This window comes from Microcebus murinus, chromosome 2 (genome assembly GCF_040939455.1).
Source record: "Microcebus murinus isolate Inina chromosome 2, M.murinus_Inina_mat1.0, whole genome shotgun sequence".
NCBI classification, from domain to species: Eukaryota; Metazoa; Chordata; class Mammalia; order Primates; family Cheirogaleidae; genus Microcebus; species Microcebus murinus.
In genome coordinates, this window is record NC_134105.1 from 71,499,346 (window position 1) to 71,516,650 (window position 17,305).

At 38.7% G+C, this 17,305-nt stretch overlaps 1 protein-coding gene across 1 annotated transcript in view; it reads right to left on the minus strand.

Moving 5' to 3' along the window:
• The window catches only part of LOC105862727 (guanylate-binding protein 2), a 26,818-nt gene continuing 9,513 nt past the window's right edge, over positions 1–17,305 (minus strand). Inside the window, exons 5-11 of the mRNA XM_012749237.3 lie at positions 15,615–15,814; positions 14,544–14,786; positions 5,692–5,972; positions 4,173–4,385; positions 1,901–2,003; positions 1,419–1,612; positions 1–289 (exon numbers count right to left, since the gene is read on the minus strand). Of these exons, the coding sequence (XP_012604691.2) occupies positions 176–289; positions 1,419–1,612; positions 1,901–2,003; positions 4,173–4,385; positions 5,692–5,972; positions 14,544–14,786; positions 15,615–15,814 (1,348 nt within the window). The 3' untranslated portion in view covers positions 1–175. The remainder of the gene's footprint in view (positions 290–1,418; positions 1,613–1,900; positions 2,004–4,172; positions 4,386–5,691; positions 5,973–14,543; positions 14,787–15,614; positions 15,815–17,305) is intronic.

Below are 17,305 nucleotides of genomic sequence, written 5' to 3' on the forward strand. Positions count from 1 at the left end.
GGTGAAACATTGGCTTTATAATTAAACTTCACTTTGCAAACTTTACAGCTCAACAAAAATGCAAGGGTAATGATTTTAAGTCAAGTTTAGTGGCTGTTATTTGGCCTGCATTTGCTCATTCCATTTTTTCCCTGGGGAGAGAAAGCCGGATACAGAAATTGTGTTTCCTGAATTTTTAGAGTATGGTACATGGGCCCGATGGTGTGCTTCTCTTCTGGAGATCCTGGATCTCCTTATGAAGTTTCTGGCTCTCATTCTGGAATCCCTCCTTGAGAAGTCGTTCCTGTTCCTGAAAGGGAAAGTGGAGACTAAACTTGTATGGCTTGACACATTTCCCATATTTGCCAAATTAGTTTCCATTTTGGCACTTATATCAATCCCTCAAGAGCTTTTGACACTCTTCCTTAAAATCCTTTCTTCCCTTAACTTCCATTGTATCATTCTTTCCTGAGTCTCTTATTTCTGCCAATAAATTTTCTGGTATTTCTTTAGCTTCAGAAATGTTGTTATCTTACAGTTTACAAAACAGTGTTGACCCAGAATTTTATTTTGGGGTCTCTTAACCCACATGCAACATAGTCTTTCTGAAAAAACACCGCTTTCCTTTTTTGCTTCATCTCTGATCTATATATTAACAGTATGGGTTCTCAAATATATATCTAGGAAGGTATGAAAAACGGGTGATTTCCAACTGGAAGGTTACTGTATAATTCAGAATCAGGGCAGATATTTAATCAGTGAATTTAGTATAAGTCTGTAATTTTTGTGGCAGAGATAACAAAAATAAGTTGAGATCAGGGCTTGCAGTAACTCATACGGAATTTTGGGGCCAACATCCAGATTCAACATAGGTACAGAGTAGAGCCTGGAGAGCAGGAAAGTACTAGAAATATGGGCATTTAACCAGTGTGCTTAAGTGCATAGATGATAAAGGAGTCTTTCTGCTCATTTGGGTGCTTTAAGAGATAATGCCATATACCCGGTCCGGGAGAAACAAAATCCCAATGGATCCCACTCAGAAAAGACAGGCTGGATATGTCATCAGGCAGTCAGATGAAGAAAAGTTACTTATTGCTCATGAAATTATGATTTTCTCATTTTTCAAATGAGAAAATAATAGTTCCTATGCCATTGGATAAAGATTTGATGTTGAATGCCTTTAAAACACTCTTGAAGTGCTTAGTAATGACTAGCTACTGTTTATTGGTGATAGCATAATGAAAGATTCCGTGGGATTTTATCCTGCAAGTAAACAGCATTTAGTAATCAAATGGCCAGGGTAAAACAGTTAGGGAATGAAAAATGTAATAGAGTTTCTTTCTGGTTAAGAAAGCTTTTGGGGGAGGCATTAGTTTCTCACCCTTATATTTTTGATTTGGGACACTGGAAGAGAACATTGATATGATGCACTTTAATACCTGAAGTTTAAGACTTATTGTTTTCTCTTGCTCTGCCAACAGCTGGGCCCTGTCTCTCTCCATCTTCTCAGTCAGTTGTCTCAGATGTTCCTGATAGCTTTTCTCTTTCTGTTCCATCATCTGCTCAGTCTTCTTTTGCATTTCCTGCAACATTTTGTTTGCAGCTTCTACAGATTCAGCCTTTATGCGTTCCGCTGAGGAAGAAAAATAAGCAGAGAAATATGAATAATAAATCACGTGTTCCTTTTGCCTTTCACCCGTTTTTGTTTTATTCTCATGTCACTGAGAAAACTGGTTATAATTTTTTCGCTGAGTAACCAGAAGAGAGATGGCCATACATACCAGTTAAGAAAAAACTACCATAGATCTAGGAATGATAGTTGCTATTCCTTCTCTACAATAATAATTCCAGGTGGACTAATATTGCTAACCAACATTTCTAGGGCTTTCCAGCCATCTGGAGTGCTTTCAGTTGTTCTTACCTTCAATCTCTTTTTCTTTTTCTGTGAGTGACTGATCAGTCTGTAGAAGTGCATCAGCCACATTCTCCTTGGACTCCAAGTATTTTTTCAGCGTCTCTTCTGCCTAGTTACACAGGAAGTTATAATGAGGAAATAAAGACTATGGGTTAAGGCAAAACCCTGCAATATACATGTTAATTCAATGTATTAAATAATTTTATCACCCATGTAACAATTCACTTTGTAATTCAAAGAGCATTTCAAATTTAGTAGATCTAAAACTCAACTCTAGATGCACCCTCAAACCTGTTCCTTTACAATCATCCCAATTTTAATAATTAGAAACTCTGTTCATCTAACAAAATCCTTGACACCTTCTTTGTCTCATACATCCCATGTGCAATCGCCTGCTAATTGTGTTGGCTTTAGCTTCAAAATACAACCAGAACCCATCACGCATCACCTGTTCCACCCAAACACACTCGTCCAAGCAGCATCACCTCTACCCTGGACCATTGCTACAGCATCAGAATTGGTCTCTCTGCATCCACTCTTTCTTCACTACAGCCCATTCTTCTCAGAGCAACCAGAATTTTGCTATATTATTTTAAGAAATATCATACCACTCTTATACTTAAAACCTTCTATTGACTTTCCAACTCATCAAAATAAATTCCCAACTTCTTTCAGCAGATTTCAACATACTCCCCTATCTGGCCTCTGTGTTCTGGCCATTCTTCTGACCCTATCACCTGCCAGCTTCTCCTTGGATCACTGCCTGTTAGCACATTAGCTGTTTTGCTATTCCCAGAATATAAACCAATTTATTCTTCTGAACCATTTCTGTTGCTTGAAATTTTCTTCCCCTAAGTCCATTGGCTCACTCCCTAACTGCTTTGAAGATTCTGCTAAAACTTTACTCATCTCAGAGGCCTTTTCTAAGAATACATGCACAAAATTGTTCCAGATTTCCTTCCTCTACTATAACTGTATTATTCTTTTTTATTCTTCAGAGATATTTTTGTCTCTTTGACAGGGACTGCTAGAGTCATCCTAAATATCTCTTCTCTTCTGTGTACTTGTAACAGAACTCTGATTTTTTTCCCAGCTGGGCACATGGCAGATCATGATAATATACTGTCTTTTCTACTCAATATCCCTTATAGCTGGGCTGCCCATAAGATTAAATTCTGGCCAAAAACCTGCGATCGGAAATTTATATAGTACTTCTCAGAAATCTCTAAAAAAGGAAGTTAACTCACAGCCCTTTTACTCTTCAGTTTTTCCCTTTTTCTATCCACCTATAAATATGGAACCAGAGGCTGAAATTCTAAGAGCCATCTTAGAGCGTAAATTGATCCTGGAGATAAAAGCCATGTGCTAAGGGGAAGCCATGTGCTAAGCTGGAATAGAACAAAGGGAGGGGACTGGGACCAAGATGAATTTGGGGTCATTATAGCAGCACTGGGCTCCCTCATCCTGACTTCTTGTGAACAAGAAAGAAAGAAATGTTTGCCTTTTTTAAGCCACTGTGGTTTTTTTTTTTTTTATTTTAAATTTTTTTTTTAAATATTTTTTTTCATTTTAAATAATATATTGCCAAACCTAATTCTAACTGATATAGCCAGAGTATAGCAGCATTGAAGAATTGTTAAGAGCACAGATTCTGCTACCTGATCTTGCATTCAAGCTGTACTGCTCATTACCCGTGCGTGTGACATAGGGTGTGTCTCTATACTTCTCTGTGCCTCAATTATTTTTATAAAATTGGGACATTAAAAATACATACTTTGTAGGATTGTTGTGTATATTAAATGACTTAAGCTCTTAGCCCAGTTCCTGGAACATAGTAAGTGCAAGCTAAGTAATAGCTGTTACTATTATTTGTCAGTAAGGTATAATTTGCTTATTGCCTGTAAGTACTTTGAAAGAACTTGGACTTTGTTTTTTTTTGTTTGTTTGTTTTTTCTAAATTGTTCTATCACCAGCAAGTTGACAAGTACCTGGTATGCAATTAGGCCAAAATAAATAATGATTGAATGGATAAATAAATAAATGAGTAAATCCCATAAACATTTTTTGAGGGCTCAATCTGGGCTTCCAATAAGGAACTTGGTATCTATCTCATGGTAGGCTCTCTTATTGAATGAATCAGTAAATGAATGAACAAAAGGCAGGGGTCCTACATACGAATCACAGTGCCATTTTTTTTTTTTGTTCCCAATGGGGTTGGGAACTCCTTAGCAAGTCTCCTTAGCAAGTCCCCAGAAATGGTACCCACTGTGTAGTTTACCTGTAGTCCCTTTCCAGGTGCCTGATAGTACTTATTCTTCAGTTCCTGCATCTTCTGAATAAAGAGATGGTAGCCTCCTGGTTTAGAAAATGTCCCCTGCTTCACATCCTCTTCTAGAGGGGCAAAAATATCCTGAAGTAAAGCCATGCAACAATCTGATGATGCTTTCAAATTCTGCTTACAAAAGTCATCTCGCTTTGCTTCCAACTGGGCCTGTGAAGTTACAAAATACACAGATGATACAGTAAATCTGCGAGGATGTTAAGCACACATAGACTACTGGGAGGTACTTCTCCCGCACAGATGGTGGCATCTCAACAGGGCCACACTCCTCATCTTCCCTAAGACAAGTGCCAGTTGCAAAAACGTATCTGCTTCTTTGTGGTTTCCTGCAGCCACTTTACCCTGCTTTCCTGCTTCGGAGAATGATTCTCAAAGCACAGACACTGTTTCATATGAAATTTTCATCTTCAAGTCTTTAATTTCTGGAATGGTTCAGAGCACCAACGCCGGAGTCAGGCAGGCCTGCGCTACCACGTTGTGGCTTTGTGACATTCAACTTTTGTGAACTGAGGAGTCCTTGCCTGTACAATGGGGGAATAAATAGCTATCCTAGATTTCTCAACAGGATTATGCGAGGTGATGTAAAATATTAAGCCCAGTGACTTTCCTAGAAGTGCTCAGGAAGGGGTAAGTGATTGTTTACTACATTCACTAATGTGAGACTATTTTTGTGTATTTTCTCAATATAGGGCTAATGAAGGTAGTGAAGGTTGTACCAAAAGTATTTTTCAGTATTGAGACAGTCTAATAGAACAGCACATTTATCTACTTTAATTCACTCAAGATTGTAAGTATCGAGCTTTTTTCCTCCTTATGTCGAAAGGGTGCTGACCGTCTGCTGACACTGACTACCTGGCTTCACCAGAACCTCTGACTGCAGCAACGTCTCATTGACACAACCTGCCTTGTTGTTGACACAACCCTGCCTTGCTAGCCAGGGGAAGGGTTTCACTTGTCAAGTGGTCATTCTTCAGGCAACACTACTTCCTTAACTTGGAACGAGGCAGATTTTAAAAACATTCTCTAATGAAATTCTTATGACTGGTTTCTCTTTCTTGATCTTCTGAATGTTTTACCATTGACTTACATTAAGAAAAAAAAAATCAACAAAGTTTTAGGGTTATTTAAAAAATAACTGAATCCCCATGAATGCAATGCATTTTTCCACTTTAAAACAAAAATAATCTTTTATAAATGCAGTTGTGTAATTTACTTATTTGCTTCAAACACAGCAGAGGAGTGGAAATGAACAAAAAAATGGATTTTTATTTAACAACTTGGCTAGTTATGATGCCATTCTTTATAAGTTTAGACTAGGCATATCCTAATCTTTTAATAATGATTGAAAATTTGTACACATAGTCAAGTGCTACTATTTTGGGATCTAGAAAAAATTACTCTCCTCAAGAAGAGCCCATATTTTTCTGCCTTTCATGACCAAGAACACCAAATATACCCATAATTCCTTCTGAAACTTTTGGTCCACATCCTTGAAAGAGTTCTTCATGAAGACTTCAACGGCCTCTCTCTCACTGGCCCTGTGCAGGTCTAACAGCTCCTGGAGGGTCTCTGTGGGCAGCTGCACCTTCTGGCCCATTTGCTGGTCGTAGTGGGCAATGGCCTTTTTCACTGCAGCCGAGTTCTCTGTCTGGGCCATGGCCAGGACTGCGTTCTCCATGCAGGGCAGATCCCCACTGCTGATGGCACTGACATAGGTCACCACCAGGCTCTTTAGACCTACAGAAAGGTATTTAAAAATTGTGAGTATCAGTTGGTGGACAGATTATTTGTATGCTGTGAGTGTCACAAATATTGGTTTCAAGCATTTTCTGAGAAAGAATGGTAATAAAATAATTTCTTAACCTCTAGGTACTGAGGAAATTAAAGATACTCTTTTCAAGGGATTGAAAAATGGCAGAGTAGAGGTAACTCTCCAGACTTCTACTCCCAGAGAAGGAAACATAGATCTTGGTCTCCTACACGCGAGTCGATCTCCCCACTACAAGGACAGAGTTGAGAATCCACAGAGGTACAGCGTGAGGCTCCCATAAAAGGATTCAAGGTGACCAGGAAATAAGATTGTGTTCTCTGGAGAGTGCAGAGCAAACAATAGGGCGCGTGGGAGGGCACCGGCCAGTAGGCCCAGGTGGTGAAGTGGGATCAGACCCACAGGAGAACTCCTTGCTTCCCCATTGACCTCCACACCCACCCAGCCAGAGACCTGTCTGAAACTGGTGCGAAATCGCAGCAGGAGAAGAGGGTGCCGGAGGGAACAGTTGATGGTGAGAGGCGGCAGCGTGGTCTCCCCTGAGCCCCATGCTAGGAAGGCTCCAAGACAGAAAGAAACTGATCGGCACAGACTGGGGAGGTGGTTAGAGGTCTCACCTCCGGTAACCTGCAAGACTAAGAGAGGGCTCTAAGCTGGAACTGCCCCGGGCGAATAAAACCACACAGGGCGGGTCAGTAAAAGCATGGGCTCTGACTGAACAGGTGGGCAGGCAGGCGGCGGCCTGGAGGAATCTGGGGGCGTCCTATTGAACCATGCCCCCAACCCGGCACCGGCTGCATCCTATTCAATCGCCCCCAGTACTGGTGCCCTATGAGTGGGCTAGCGATCGCCATTGAGGGGGTCCACAGCCCAGCCGGCAGCGACAAAGCCCCCCGCCCCTGCCCAGACTAGAGTCTCTCCTGGCAAATCCCACTCCTACACAATCTGCAATCAGCTCATCAGGCCCTGCTCCATCAAGGATCTACTGAGAAGCCTAGCAGCCAAGGGGAGTCACAGCCACTGGGGCGCTGCAGTGCAGGGCAAACTGGGGAGATACCACCTCCCCTCAGCCCACATCTCTCTTGCCCAAAGTGGTAGGCTCCACCCCTGGAGGCTAGGCAAGACAAGAAAACCCACTTTCCCCAAAAGCTGCCCCTGTCAGGAGAAACTTCCAAGTGTGGTGGAAGAGCTCCCCCCAGTGCTTGATCAAGAAACTACAAAAAGTAGTCGACTCAGCTCTAGCAATTGACCCAGGATGGGGAGGACCCAACGCAACTCTAAAAATCAAGGCAAAAATTCACCCCCTAGGAGATACACCAGCTCTCAAGAAATGGAGCCTGAACAAACCCAAAACACTAAAATGACAGAAGAAGAATTCCAAAATTGGATTGTTAAAAAGCTCACTCAAATGCAAGAAAAAATAGATAATCAACACAAAGAAGATAAAAGAATTGGAAGAAAGATTCACTAAGGAGATCGACATCTTGAAGAAGAATCAATCAGACATCCTTGATATGAAGAATTTATTCAGGGAAATTCAAAACACAGTGGAAAGCCTCAAAAATACGGGAGACAAAACAGAAGAAAGAATCTCAGAGCTGGAAGAAAACTCATTCAAATCAAATAAGTTAATCACAGAGCTAGAGCACAAAAATAAGAGACATGAGCAAAGTTTACAAGAATTGTGGGATTATACAAAGAAAAATAACCTGTGGTTCCACTGGATCCCAGAAAAGGAGGAAGAAAAAACCCAAGGGTTAGATAAGCTTTTTGAAGAAATAATTGAGGAAAACTTCCCAGATCTAACCAGTAACCTAGAATAAGAAATACAAGAGGCCAAAAGGACTCCTGGGAGATTCAATGCAAACAGAAAAACACCACGCCATGTAGTCATCAGACTGACCAAAATATCAACAAAAGAGACCCTCCTACAAGCGGTGAGATGCAGGAAGGAAATCACATATAAAGGAAAACCAATTCGAATAAGTCCAGATTTCTCAACAGAAACAATACAAGCACGGAGGGAATGGGGACCCACTTTCACTCTTTTAAAAACAAAATAACGCCTAGCCAAGAATCTTGTACCCTGCAAAATTAAGCTTCATATATGAAGGAGAAATTAAGACATTCTCAGATAAGCAAAGTATCAGAGAATTCACCAAGACAAGACCAGCCCTACAAGAAGAACTCAAATCAGTGTTACTCACGGAACACCATAATAAAAACTCAAATATAAAAACACCATAATAGGCCGGGCGCGGTGGCTCACGCCTGTAATCCTAGCACTCTGGGAGGCCGAGGCGGGCGGATTGCTCGAGGTCGGGAGTTCGAAACCAGCCTGAGCGAGACCCCGTCTCTACTAAAAATAGAAAGAAATTAATTGACCAACTAAAAGTATATATACAAAAAATTAGCCGGGCATGGTGGTGCATGCCTGTAGTCCCAGCTACTTGGGAGGCTGAGGCAGGAGGATCGCTTGAGCCCAGAAGTTTGAGGTTGCTGTGAGCTAGGCTGATGCCACGGCACTCACTCTAGCCAGGGCAACAAAAGTGAGACTCTGTCTCAAAAAAAAAAAAAAAAAAACACCATAATAAAAACTTGAATATACAAATAACCAAAACCCAAAGATTAAAGGCCAGATTCTACAATGGCTCAAGAGAGAAATCAAAGCAACAAAATCCAACACAAAAGAATGAACAGTAATTTACCTTACCTATCAGTTCTCTCAATAAATGTGAATGGCTTAAACTCTCCACTCAAGAAACATAGGCTGGCTGAATGGATAAGAAAATACAGGCCAAGTATATGCTGTCTTCAGGAAATACATCTAACCTGTAGGATGCATACAGACTAAAAGTAAAAGGGTGGAGATCAGTATTCCAAGCAAGTGGAAGCCAAAAGAAGGCTGGCATGGCAGTTCTAAATTCAGACGATCTAGTTTTTAAACCAACAAAAGTAGTGAAAGACAAAGATGGTCATTATAAAATGGTGAAGGGCACAGTTCAACTAGAAGAGATAACAATTTTAAATATATGTGCACCCAACTTAGGTGCACCCAGATTCATAAAGCAAACCTTACTGGAGCTAAGCAAATGGATTAATAGCAATTCCATAATCACCGGACATTTCAACACCCCACTGACGGCACAAGACAGATCCTCCAAACAGAAAATTAATAAAGAAATAATGGACTTAAACAAAACTCTAGAACAACAGGGTCTGACTCAGATTTACAGGACATTCTACTCAAAATCCACTGAATATACGTTCTTCTCATCAGCTCACGGGACATTCTCTAAGATTTACCATATCCTAGGACACAAAGTAAACCTCAAGAAATTTAAAAATATATATATCATACCATGTATCTTCTCAGATCACAGTGGAATAAAAGTAGAAATCAACCCTAACAGAAACTCACATTTCTACACAAAAACATGGAAATTACACAACCTCCTACTAAATGATTACTTCATAAATGAAGAAATTAAGATGGAAATTGAAAAATTCTATGAAGAAAATGACAATGGAGAGACAAGTTATCAAATCCTCTGGGACACAGCTAAAGCAGTTCTGAGAGGAAAATATATCTCCATAAATGCCTATAACCAAAAGTCAAAAAGATCACAAATAGACAATCTAATGAAATGACTCAAAGAGCAGGAAAAAGAAGAACAGACCAGCCCCAAACCCAGCAGAAGAAGTGAAATCAACAAGATCAAATCAAAACTAAACGAAATTGAAAACAGGGAAGCTTAATAAAACAAAAAGTTGGTTCTTTGAAAAAATAAACAAAATTGAAACGCCATTGGCTAGGTTAACAAAAAGCAGAAAAGAGAAATCTCTGATAAGCTCCATCAGGAACAAAAAGGGTGATATCACAACTGATCCCAAGGAAATACAAGATATAATTTATGAATACTACAAAAATCTTTATGCACACAAACTGGAAAATGTGGAGGAAATGGACAAATTTCTAGAAACACACAGCCTCCCTAGACTCAACCAGGAAGAAATAAATTTCCTGAACAGACCAATCTTAAGAGCTGAAATAGAAACAGCAATTAAAAATCTCCCTAAAAAGAAAAGTCCTGGTCCAGATGGGTTCACACCTGAATTCTACCACACCTACAAAGCAGAACTAATACCTATCTTGCAGAAACTATTCCATAATATTGAGAAGAATGGAAACCTCCCCGATACCTTTTATGAAGCGAATATTACTCTAATACCAAAACCAGGAGAGGATGCAACAAAAAAAGAAAACTACAGACCAATTTCCCTAATGAATATACATGCAAAAATTTTCAACAAAATCCTAGCTAACCGAATCCAGACACTTATCAAAAACATAATCCATCACGAACAAGTGGGCTTCATCCCAGGGATGCAGGGATGGTTCAACATACGTAAATCTATCAATGCAATTCACCACATAAACAGAAGCAAAAACAAAGACCACATGATTCTTTCAATAGATGCAGAAAAAGCTTTTGACAAAATTCAACACTCTTTCATGATACGAACACTTAATAAAATAGGCATAAAAGGAACATATCTAAAAATGATTCAAGCCATATATGACAGACCTATAGCCAACATCATACTGAATGGGGAAAAATTGAAAGCATTCCCACTTAGAACTGGAACCAGACAAGGCTGCCCACTATCTCCACTTCTGTTCAACATAGTGCTGGAAGTCCTGGCTACAGCAATCAGAGAGGAAAGTGGAATTAAAGGTATCCAAATAGGGGCAGAAGAGATCAAACTGTCACTGATTGCTGATGATATGATATTATATCTAGAAAACCCCAAGGATTCAACCAAGAAACTCCTGGAACTGATCAATGAATTTAGTCAAGTCTCAGTATACAAAATCAATACACAGAAATCAGAGGCATTCATATACGCCAACAACAATCAAATTGAGAACCAAATCAAAGACTCAATCCCCTTCACAATAGCAACAAAGAAATTAAAGTACCTTGGAATATACTTGACCAAGGAGGTAAAAGACCTCTACAGGGAGAACTATGAAACACTGAAGAAGGAAATAGCAGAGGATGTAAACAGATGGAAATCCATACGATGATCGTGGGTCAGCAAACTCAATATCATCAAAATGTCTATACTACCCAAACTGATCTACAGATTCAATGCAATACCTATTAAAATCCCATCAGCATTCTTCACAGATGTAGAAAAAATAATTTTACGCTTTGTATGGAACCAAAGAAGACCCCTAATATCAAAAGCAATTCTAGGCAACAAAAACAAAATGGGAGGCATTAATATACCAGATATCAAACTATACTACAAAGCTGTAGTAATTAAATCAATATGGTATTGGCACAAAAATAGGAATATTGACCAGTGGAACAGATGTGAGAATCCTGATATAAAACCATCCTCATATAGCCATCTAATCTTTGACAAAGCAGACAAAAACATATGCCAGGGGAAAGAATCCCTTTTCAATAAATGGTGCTGGGAAAACTGGATAGCCACGTGTAGAAGGCTGAAGCAGGACACACAGTTTCACCTCTCACAAAAATCAACTCACACTGGATAACAGACTTAAACCTAAGGTATAAAACTATTAGAATTCTACAGGAAAATGTTGGAAACAGTCGCCTAGGCAAAGAGTTTATGAAGAAGCCCCCAAAGGCAATCACAGCAGCAACAAAAATAAATAAATGGGACATGATCAAACTGAAAAGCTTCTGCACAGCCAAAGAAATAGTCATGAAAGTAAACATACAGCCTACAGAATGGGAGAAAATTTTTGCATCCTACGCATCTCATAAGGGGCTGATAACTAGAATCTACTTAGAACTCACGAAAATCAGCAAGAAAAAATCAAATAGCCGTATTGAAAAGTGGGCAAAGGACATGAACAGAAACTTTTCTAAAGAAGACAGAAGAATGGTCAACAAACATATGAAAAAATGCTCAACATCTCTAATCATCAGGGAAATGCAAATCAAAACCACAATGAGATATCACTTAACTCCAGTGAGAATGGCCTTTATCTAAAAGTCCCCAAACAATAAATGCTGGTGTGGATGCGGAGAGAGAGGAACACTCCTATGCTGCTGGTGGGACTGAAGATTAGTTCAACCTATGTGGAAAGCAATATGGAGATACCTTAAAGCAATACGAGTGGATCTACCATTTGATCCAGCAATCCCATTACTGGGCATCTACCCAAAAGACCCAATGACACTCTATAAAAAAGACACCTGCACTCGAATGTTTATAGCAGCACAATTCATAATTGCAAGGCTGTGGAAACAGCCCAAATGCCCATCAATTCAAGAATGGATCAATAAAATGTGGTATATGTATACCATGGAGTACTATTCAGCTCTAAGAAACAATGGTGATATAGCACATCTTATGTTTTCCTGGTTAGAGCTGGAACCCATACTACTAAGTGAAGTATCCAAAGAATGGAAAAACAAACTCCACATATACTCACCAGCATACTGGTATTAACTGAGCAGCACCTAAGTGGACACATAGGAACTACAGTAATTGGGGTGGAGGGGGTGGGTATATACATATATAATGAGTGAGATGTGCACCATCTGCAGGATGGTCACGCTGGAAACTCAGACTTGTGGGGGTAGGGGGGTAAAAGGCATTTTTTGAAACCTTAAAATTTGTACCTCCATAATATGCCGAAATAAAAAAATAAAGTAAAATAAAGATACTCTTTTCTCCTGCTTGCTTCACCCAAAAGGAAGATGTTGGAATGTAAAGATTATATTCAGGGTATTTTGAGGCTTAGATATCAGGTCTAGGTCTTTTCTTACTCTTCCTGTCTCTCATCTCTCCCTGCATTTCTTTTTTCTCTTCACTCCTAATTTATTAAAAAAAACAAGGAGAAAACTTAGCCTTTTTCACTTTTATTTTCTTTGGTGGTTCAGGCCACTAGTCTTGTGTTTGGCTTAGGTAAATGGGTCATCAAGATACTCTCTTATCAGAGCTACAGATGGGGTAACCAACTCATCTGGATTTGCCCAGGGCTTGGCTGGATATAGCACTGAAAGTCACACATCCCAGAAAAACCCAGTCTCAGGCAAATTGAAGTGGTTGGTCACCCAAAAGATGATAGGTGATACTTCCTGGACCCACTCTATATAGTGTTAACTGCCATATGTGTGGATGCCTGGTGAATTTTGTTTCCTGCCTTGATCTTATTTTTAAATTTTGGATTTGTATATTTAATGTTTGTATAATATCTCTTACTGTATATATCAGAAGAAACTCAATATTAAATAATCCAAATATAAACAACTTCATCCTCCTCTTGATATTACTATCTCAGTAAATAGCACATGCATTCAAGCAGTTTGTTAAGCTTGAAACTCTAGAGACAGGTTTGGCCCTTCCTTCTGTTTATTCCCTGTATTTATCTGTCATGGTGCCCTTTGGATTTGATATCCAAAATATGCTGGATCTTGTCTATTTTGACCATGTTCACTGCCACAATCTTAGCCTAACCCAATTTTCGTTTATTGCTAAACCTCTGCAAACAGCATCCATTCTCTCATTCCCTCCCTTACACCTCTCTAACAAATTATCTGCAAAATACTCCAAGAATAAATATAAATTTTACCTCACTGCCCAAAATTCTTCAAGATCATCTCCTAGAGTTTAGAACAAATGCTAATCTCCTTTAAGACCTGTGCCCGTCCTTTCAAGACCCAATCTCTGCTAACTTCTCCAGTCATGGCACCACTCTGATTCAGTCTACCCTTGATCCAATCGCCTGTCTTTCTTCTATTTTTCTTGAAGTTGCAAAGTTCTTTCCTGCCTCAGGCCTTTCCTCATGACATTATCTCTGTCTTTAAAGGTATTATTCCTTGTTCTTCTGATTAACTCCTACTCATTTTTAAGTTCTCATCTTACATGTGACTTTCACAGACAAACATTCTCTATCTCATAGTGTAAACCATATCTACCTTCTCAGACTCTTTACTCTTTTATAGCAGCCTAATATGTGGATTTATTATGTTAATCACTCTAGCTACCATTGTAAAATTTCAAACTTTTAAAAAAATACCTTTTGCTCCCATTATGCTGGAATGAGACAAGAAATCTTATTTGTCTTGGTCATCATTATACCCATATATCACCCACATTCCCTAAATATTTTCAAACTGCTGAACAAGAGAATTACACTCTGGTTAGTGGCAAAGTCTCACTTACATATAGTATTTCCTTTTTTCTCTATTGTTCTGTGTATATCTCCTGGAAGGCTATTTCACAAATGTGGAGCTGAGAAGTTGGTGGAGAAGGTTACTACAGCAGAATTAGATTCTAGTTATTTTGTTTTTGTCTTTGCTGTTATGGTATGAGACAATACTAGAAGGGGTTTTAGATTTCATGTAAAATTAATGTGATCTTTGTGCTATATTTTCCTTGGCATCATTAAACTATGTATTTGTCAAAAGTGACTCTTTTGCTTTCTTATCTTCTACAATGGGCAGAAGGAAAGTCTGGGGAACAAGTGAGTAGAGAGAGCAACTCACGAGGCCCATTGACTGTGATGCCACCCGAGAGAGTCTTGGTCCTGGAATGGCTGAAGATGTAGGAACAGAATTCTGTAACTTGTTCTCTGAATTCAAGGTTCAGGTCTTCCTCCTTTAGCTGTTCCAGGCGGACAAGGTACTTCCTTTGAGCAGGCCGGTCAAAAATGAAGCACTTCTTCACAGGGAAAAACTTTCGGATACACAATCGAGGTTCATTAAAATTTTTAATTTTTTGATCATTACCTGCAGGAATGAAAATTAGGAGTGGTAAAACTTCAAACTGAATACTTCAAATATATGATCCTTCAATTCTATCATTTTCACAAAGTCTATGTAAAGGAGAAAATTAATGATAAAGGAGAAATTTTTAAAAATTAAATTGGTAGAGAAAGAAAAATCTTTTCCAAGAAGAGGGAAAAAATGCCACTACTGGGGATCTGCTCAAAGGAAAAGAAGTTATTATATCAAAAAGACACTTGCACCCAAATGTTTATCACAGTACAATTTACAATTACAAAGATATGGAATCAACTTAGGTGCCCATCAATTGATGAGTGGATAAAGAAAATGCAGTATATGTATCATGGAGTACTACTTACTTGGGTGGAACTGGAGACCATTATCCTAAGTGAAATATTTCAGGAATAGAAAATCAAATGCCACATGTTTTCACAAGTGGAAGCTAAATGGTGAATATATATGATCATAAAGTGGTGTAATGTACATTGGAAACAAAGAAGGGGGGAGAGTAGGAGGAAGAAGAGGAATAAAAAATTACTGATTGGCTACAATGTACACTATTCTGGTGACGGGTATACTAAAGGCCCTGATTTGGGCATTATACATCCATGTAACAAAAAACACTTGTACCCCCTAAATCTATAGAAATAAAAAAGTGCTATTTAAAATTGGATTCCATTGATTTAGTGAAGCAGTATTTTCATTTCCACTAACAGAACAATCAAGAAAACAGAGTTACAAAATTATAACCTTCAGCACCTACACAGGAATGGTCATTCTGATATTGTTTTCTCTGTATTTGTCACCCAACCAAACACCAGGCCCAATAACCTTTTTTTAGCTTCAGTGAATGCTCCAGGTACTCATCAACAGAGATGGGTTGTCCATTTACTTCCAGTTCCAGGGAGAAATCTCTGAGAGTCCACACAAATGCTGGAAAGAAGCTCACAAAGTCAGCTGAGTCCTCTACCTTACTGTTGCTCTCAGGTGAGGATTTTGCCCTGATTCGATCTGATAGCTCTGTCACATAGCTGAGATGCTAAATTAAGAAAACTATAGAAAAAAATTGTCACTTTTTATACTACATTTAATCCCAGTACTTAGCTAAACTAATTTTTCTCTTTATTAGCCGATTTATTGATTCACAAACATTCAATCACACATTTCATTCATTCACAAACATTTATTGAGCACCTACCATGAAACAGGCACTGTCTTAGGGATTAAGATTCTTACAGTAAATGAGACAATGCTATCATTGTAAAACTTACATTTTGATGATGAAGATAGACAATATACAAGTTAACAAATATAATAAAATCTCAGATATTGACAACAATGGTCTTGAAGAAGAATGGACTCAGCAAAAGTTTAGAGAAAAGCTATGTGTAATTGCATGTGGTGCTGCTTTATGTTGTCCAGTTGTCTAGGTAAATTCTTTCTGAGGTTGTAATTCAGAAGTGATCTGAATGAATTGAGGGAGCCAACCATGCATAAATCCACTGGAGGAACATCCAGACAGAGGCCACAGAACCTGCCATCCTGCAGATAGAAAATCACTGAATATGTCCAACATATATTGAATATCAAGAAATCCAGTGTGGTAGGGCAGAAGTCTTAAAAGAAATAGGAGTCAGGGTCAGTCCAAGTGGCTCATGCCTCTAATCCTGGCACTTTGGGTGTCCAAGGAGGGAGGATTGCTCCAACCCAGAAGTTCAGGGCTGCAGGGCTACAGTGAGCTATGATTACTATGATCACACCACTGCACTCCAGCCTGCTGGGTGACAAAGCAAGCAAGACACTGTCTCAAAAAAAAAAAAAAAAAAAAAAAAAAAAAAGAATAGGGTCAGAACATAAACCAAAGTAAGAAGTTTGAAATTTAATCAAAACTTAATGAGAAAGCATTGGTAGATTTTGAATGGCGAGAGGATATGATTTTTTTTAAAGATCATACAGGTTGGCAACGTATCTGAGTCAAGTATGTAAGCAAATGAAATAGTTAAGTAGTTGAGTACATAAACAAGATGAGAGAGGGTGTAAACTTAGACTAGATGAAGGGTGAGGAAGGCTGCATTAATTTAGCCGTAATCAAATAAGGCTGCATTCAAGAAACTTCAATTAGATATACTTAAAAATGTACCTTATTTTGTAAAAATCTAACTTCTATGTATTTAATAGTTTCAAAAAATGAAAACTTTGGTAATTTTAAAGTTAACTAACCTTTTAATGACTTTGCTATGACTGCTTTTTGTTGAAAATCATTTAAATATTTGGTTGCAGCATGGAGGTCTGCAGTTTCAGTTGATCCTATAAATGGGTATCAGTCATTTGTTACCTTAAGGGCATCTTAATTTGGGTTAGGTACAATGTAGATTCATAGCAATAAATGGTTGAAAAGCAAGAAAGCATTTTTCAGGAATGTTGCCGAAAGCATGGGTATTCTACAGCATTTCTCCATATTTCAATTGGATCTTTCTTAGCACTTAAAGATGACTTTAAAATGTCATTTACTAAGAGCTCAA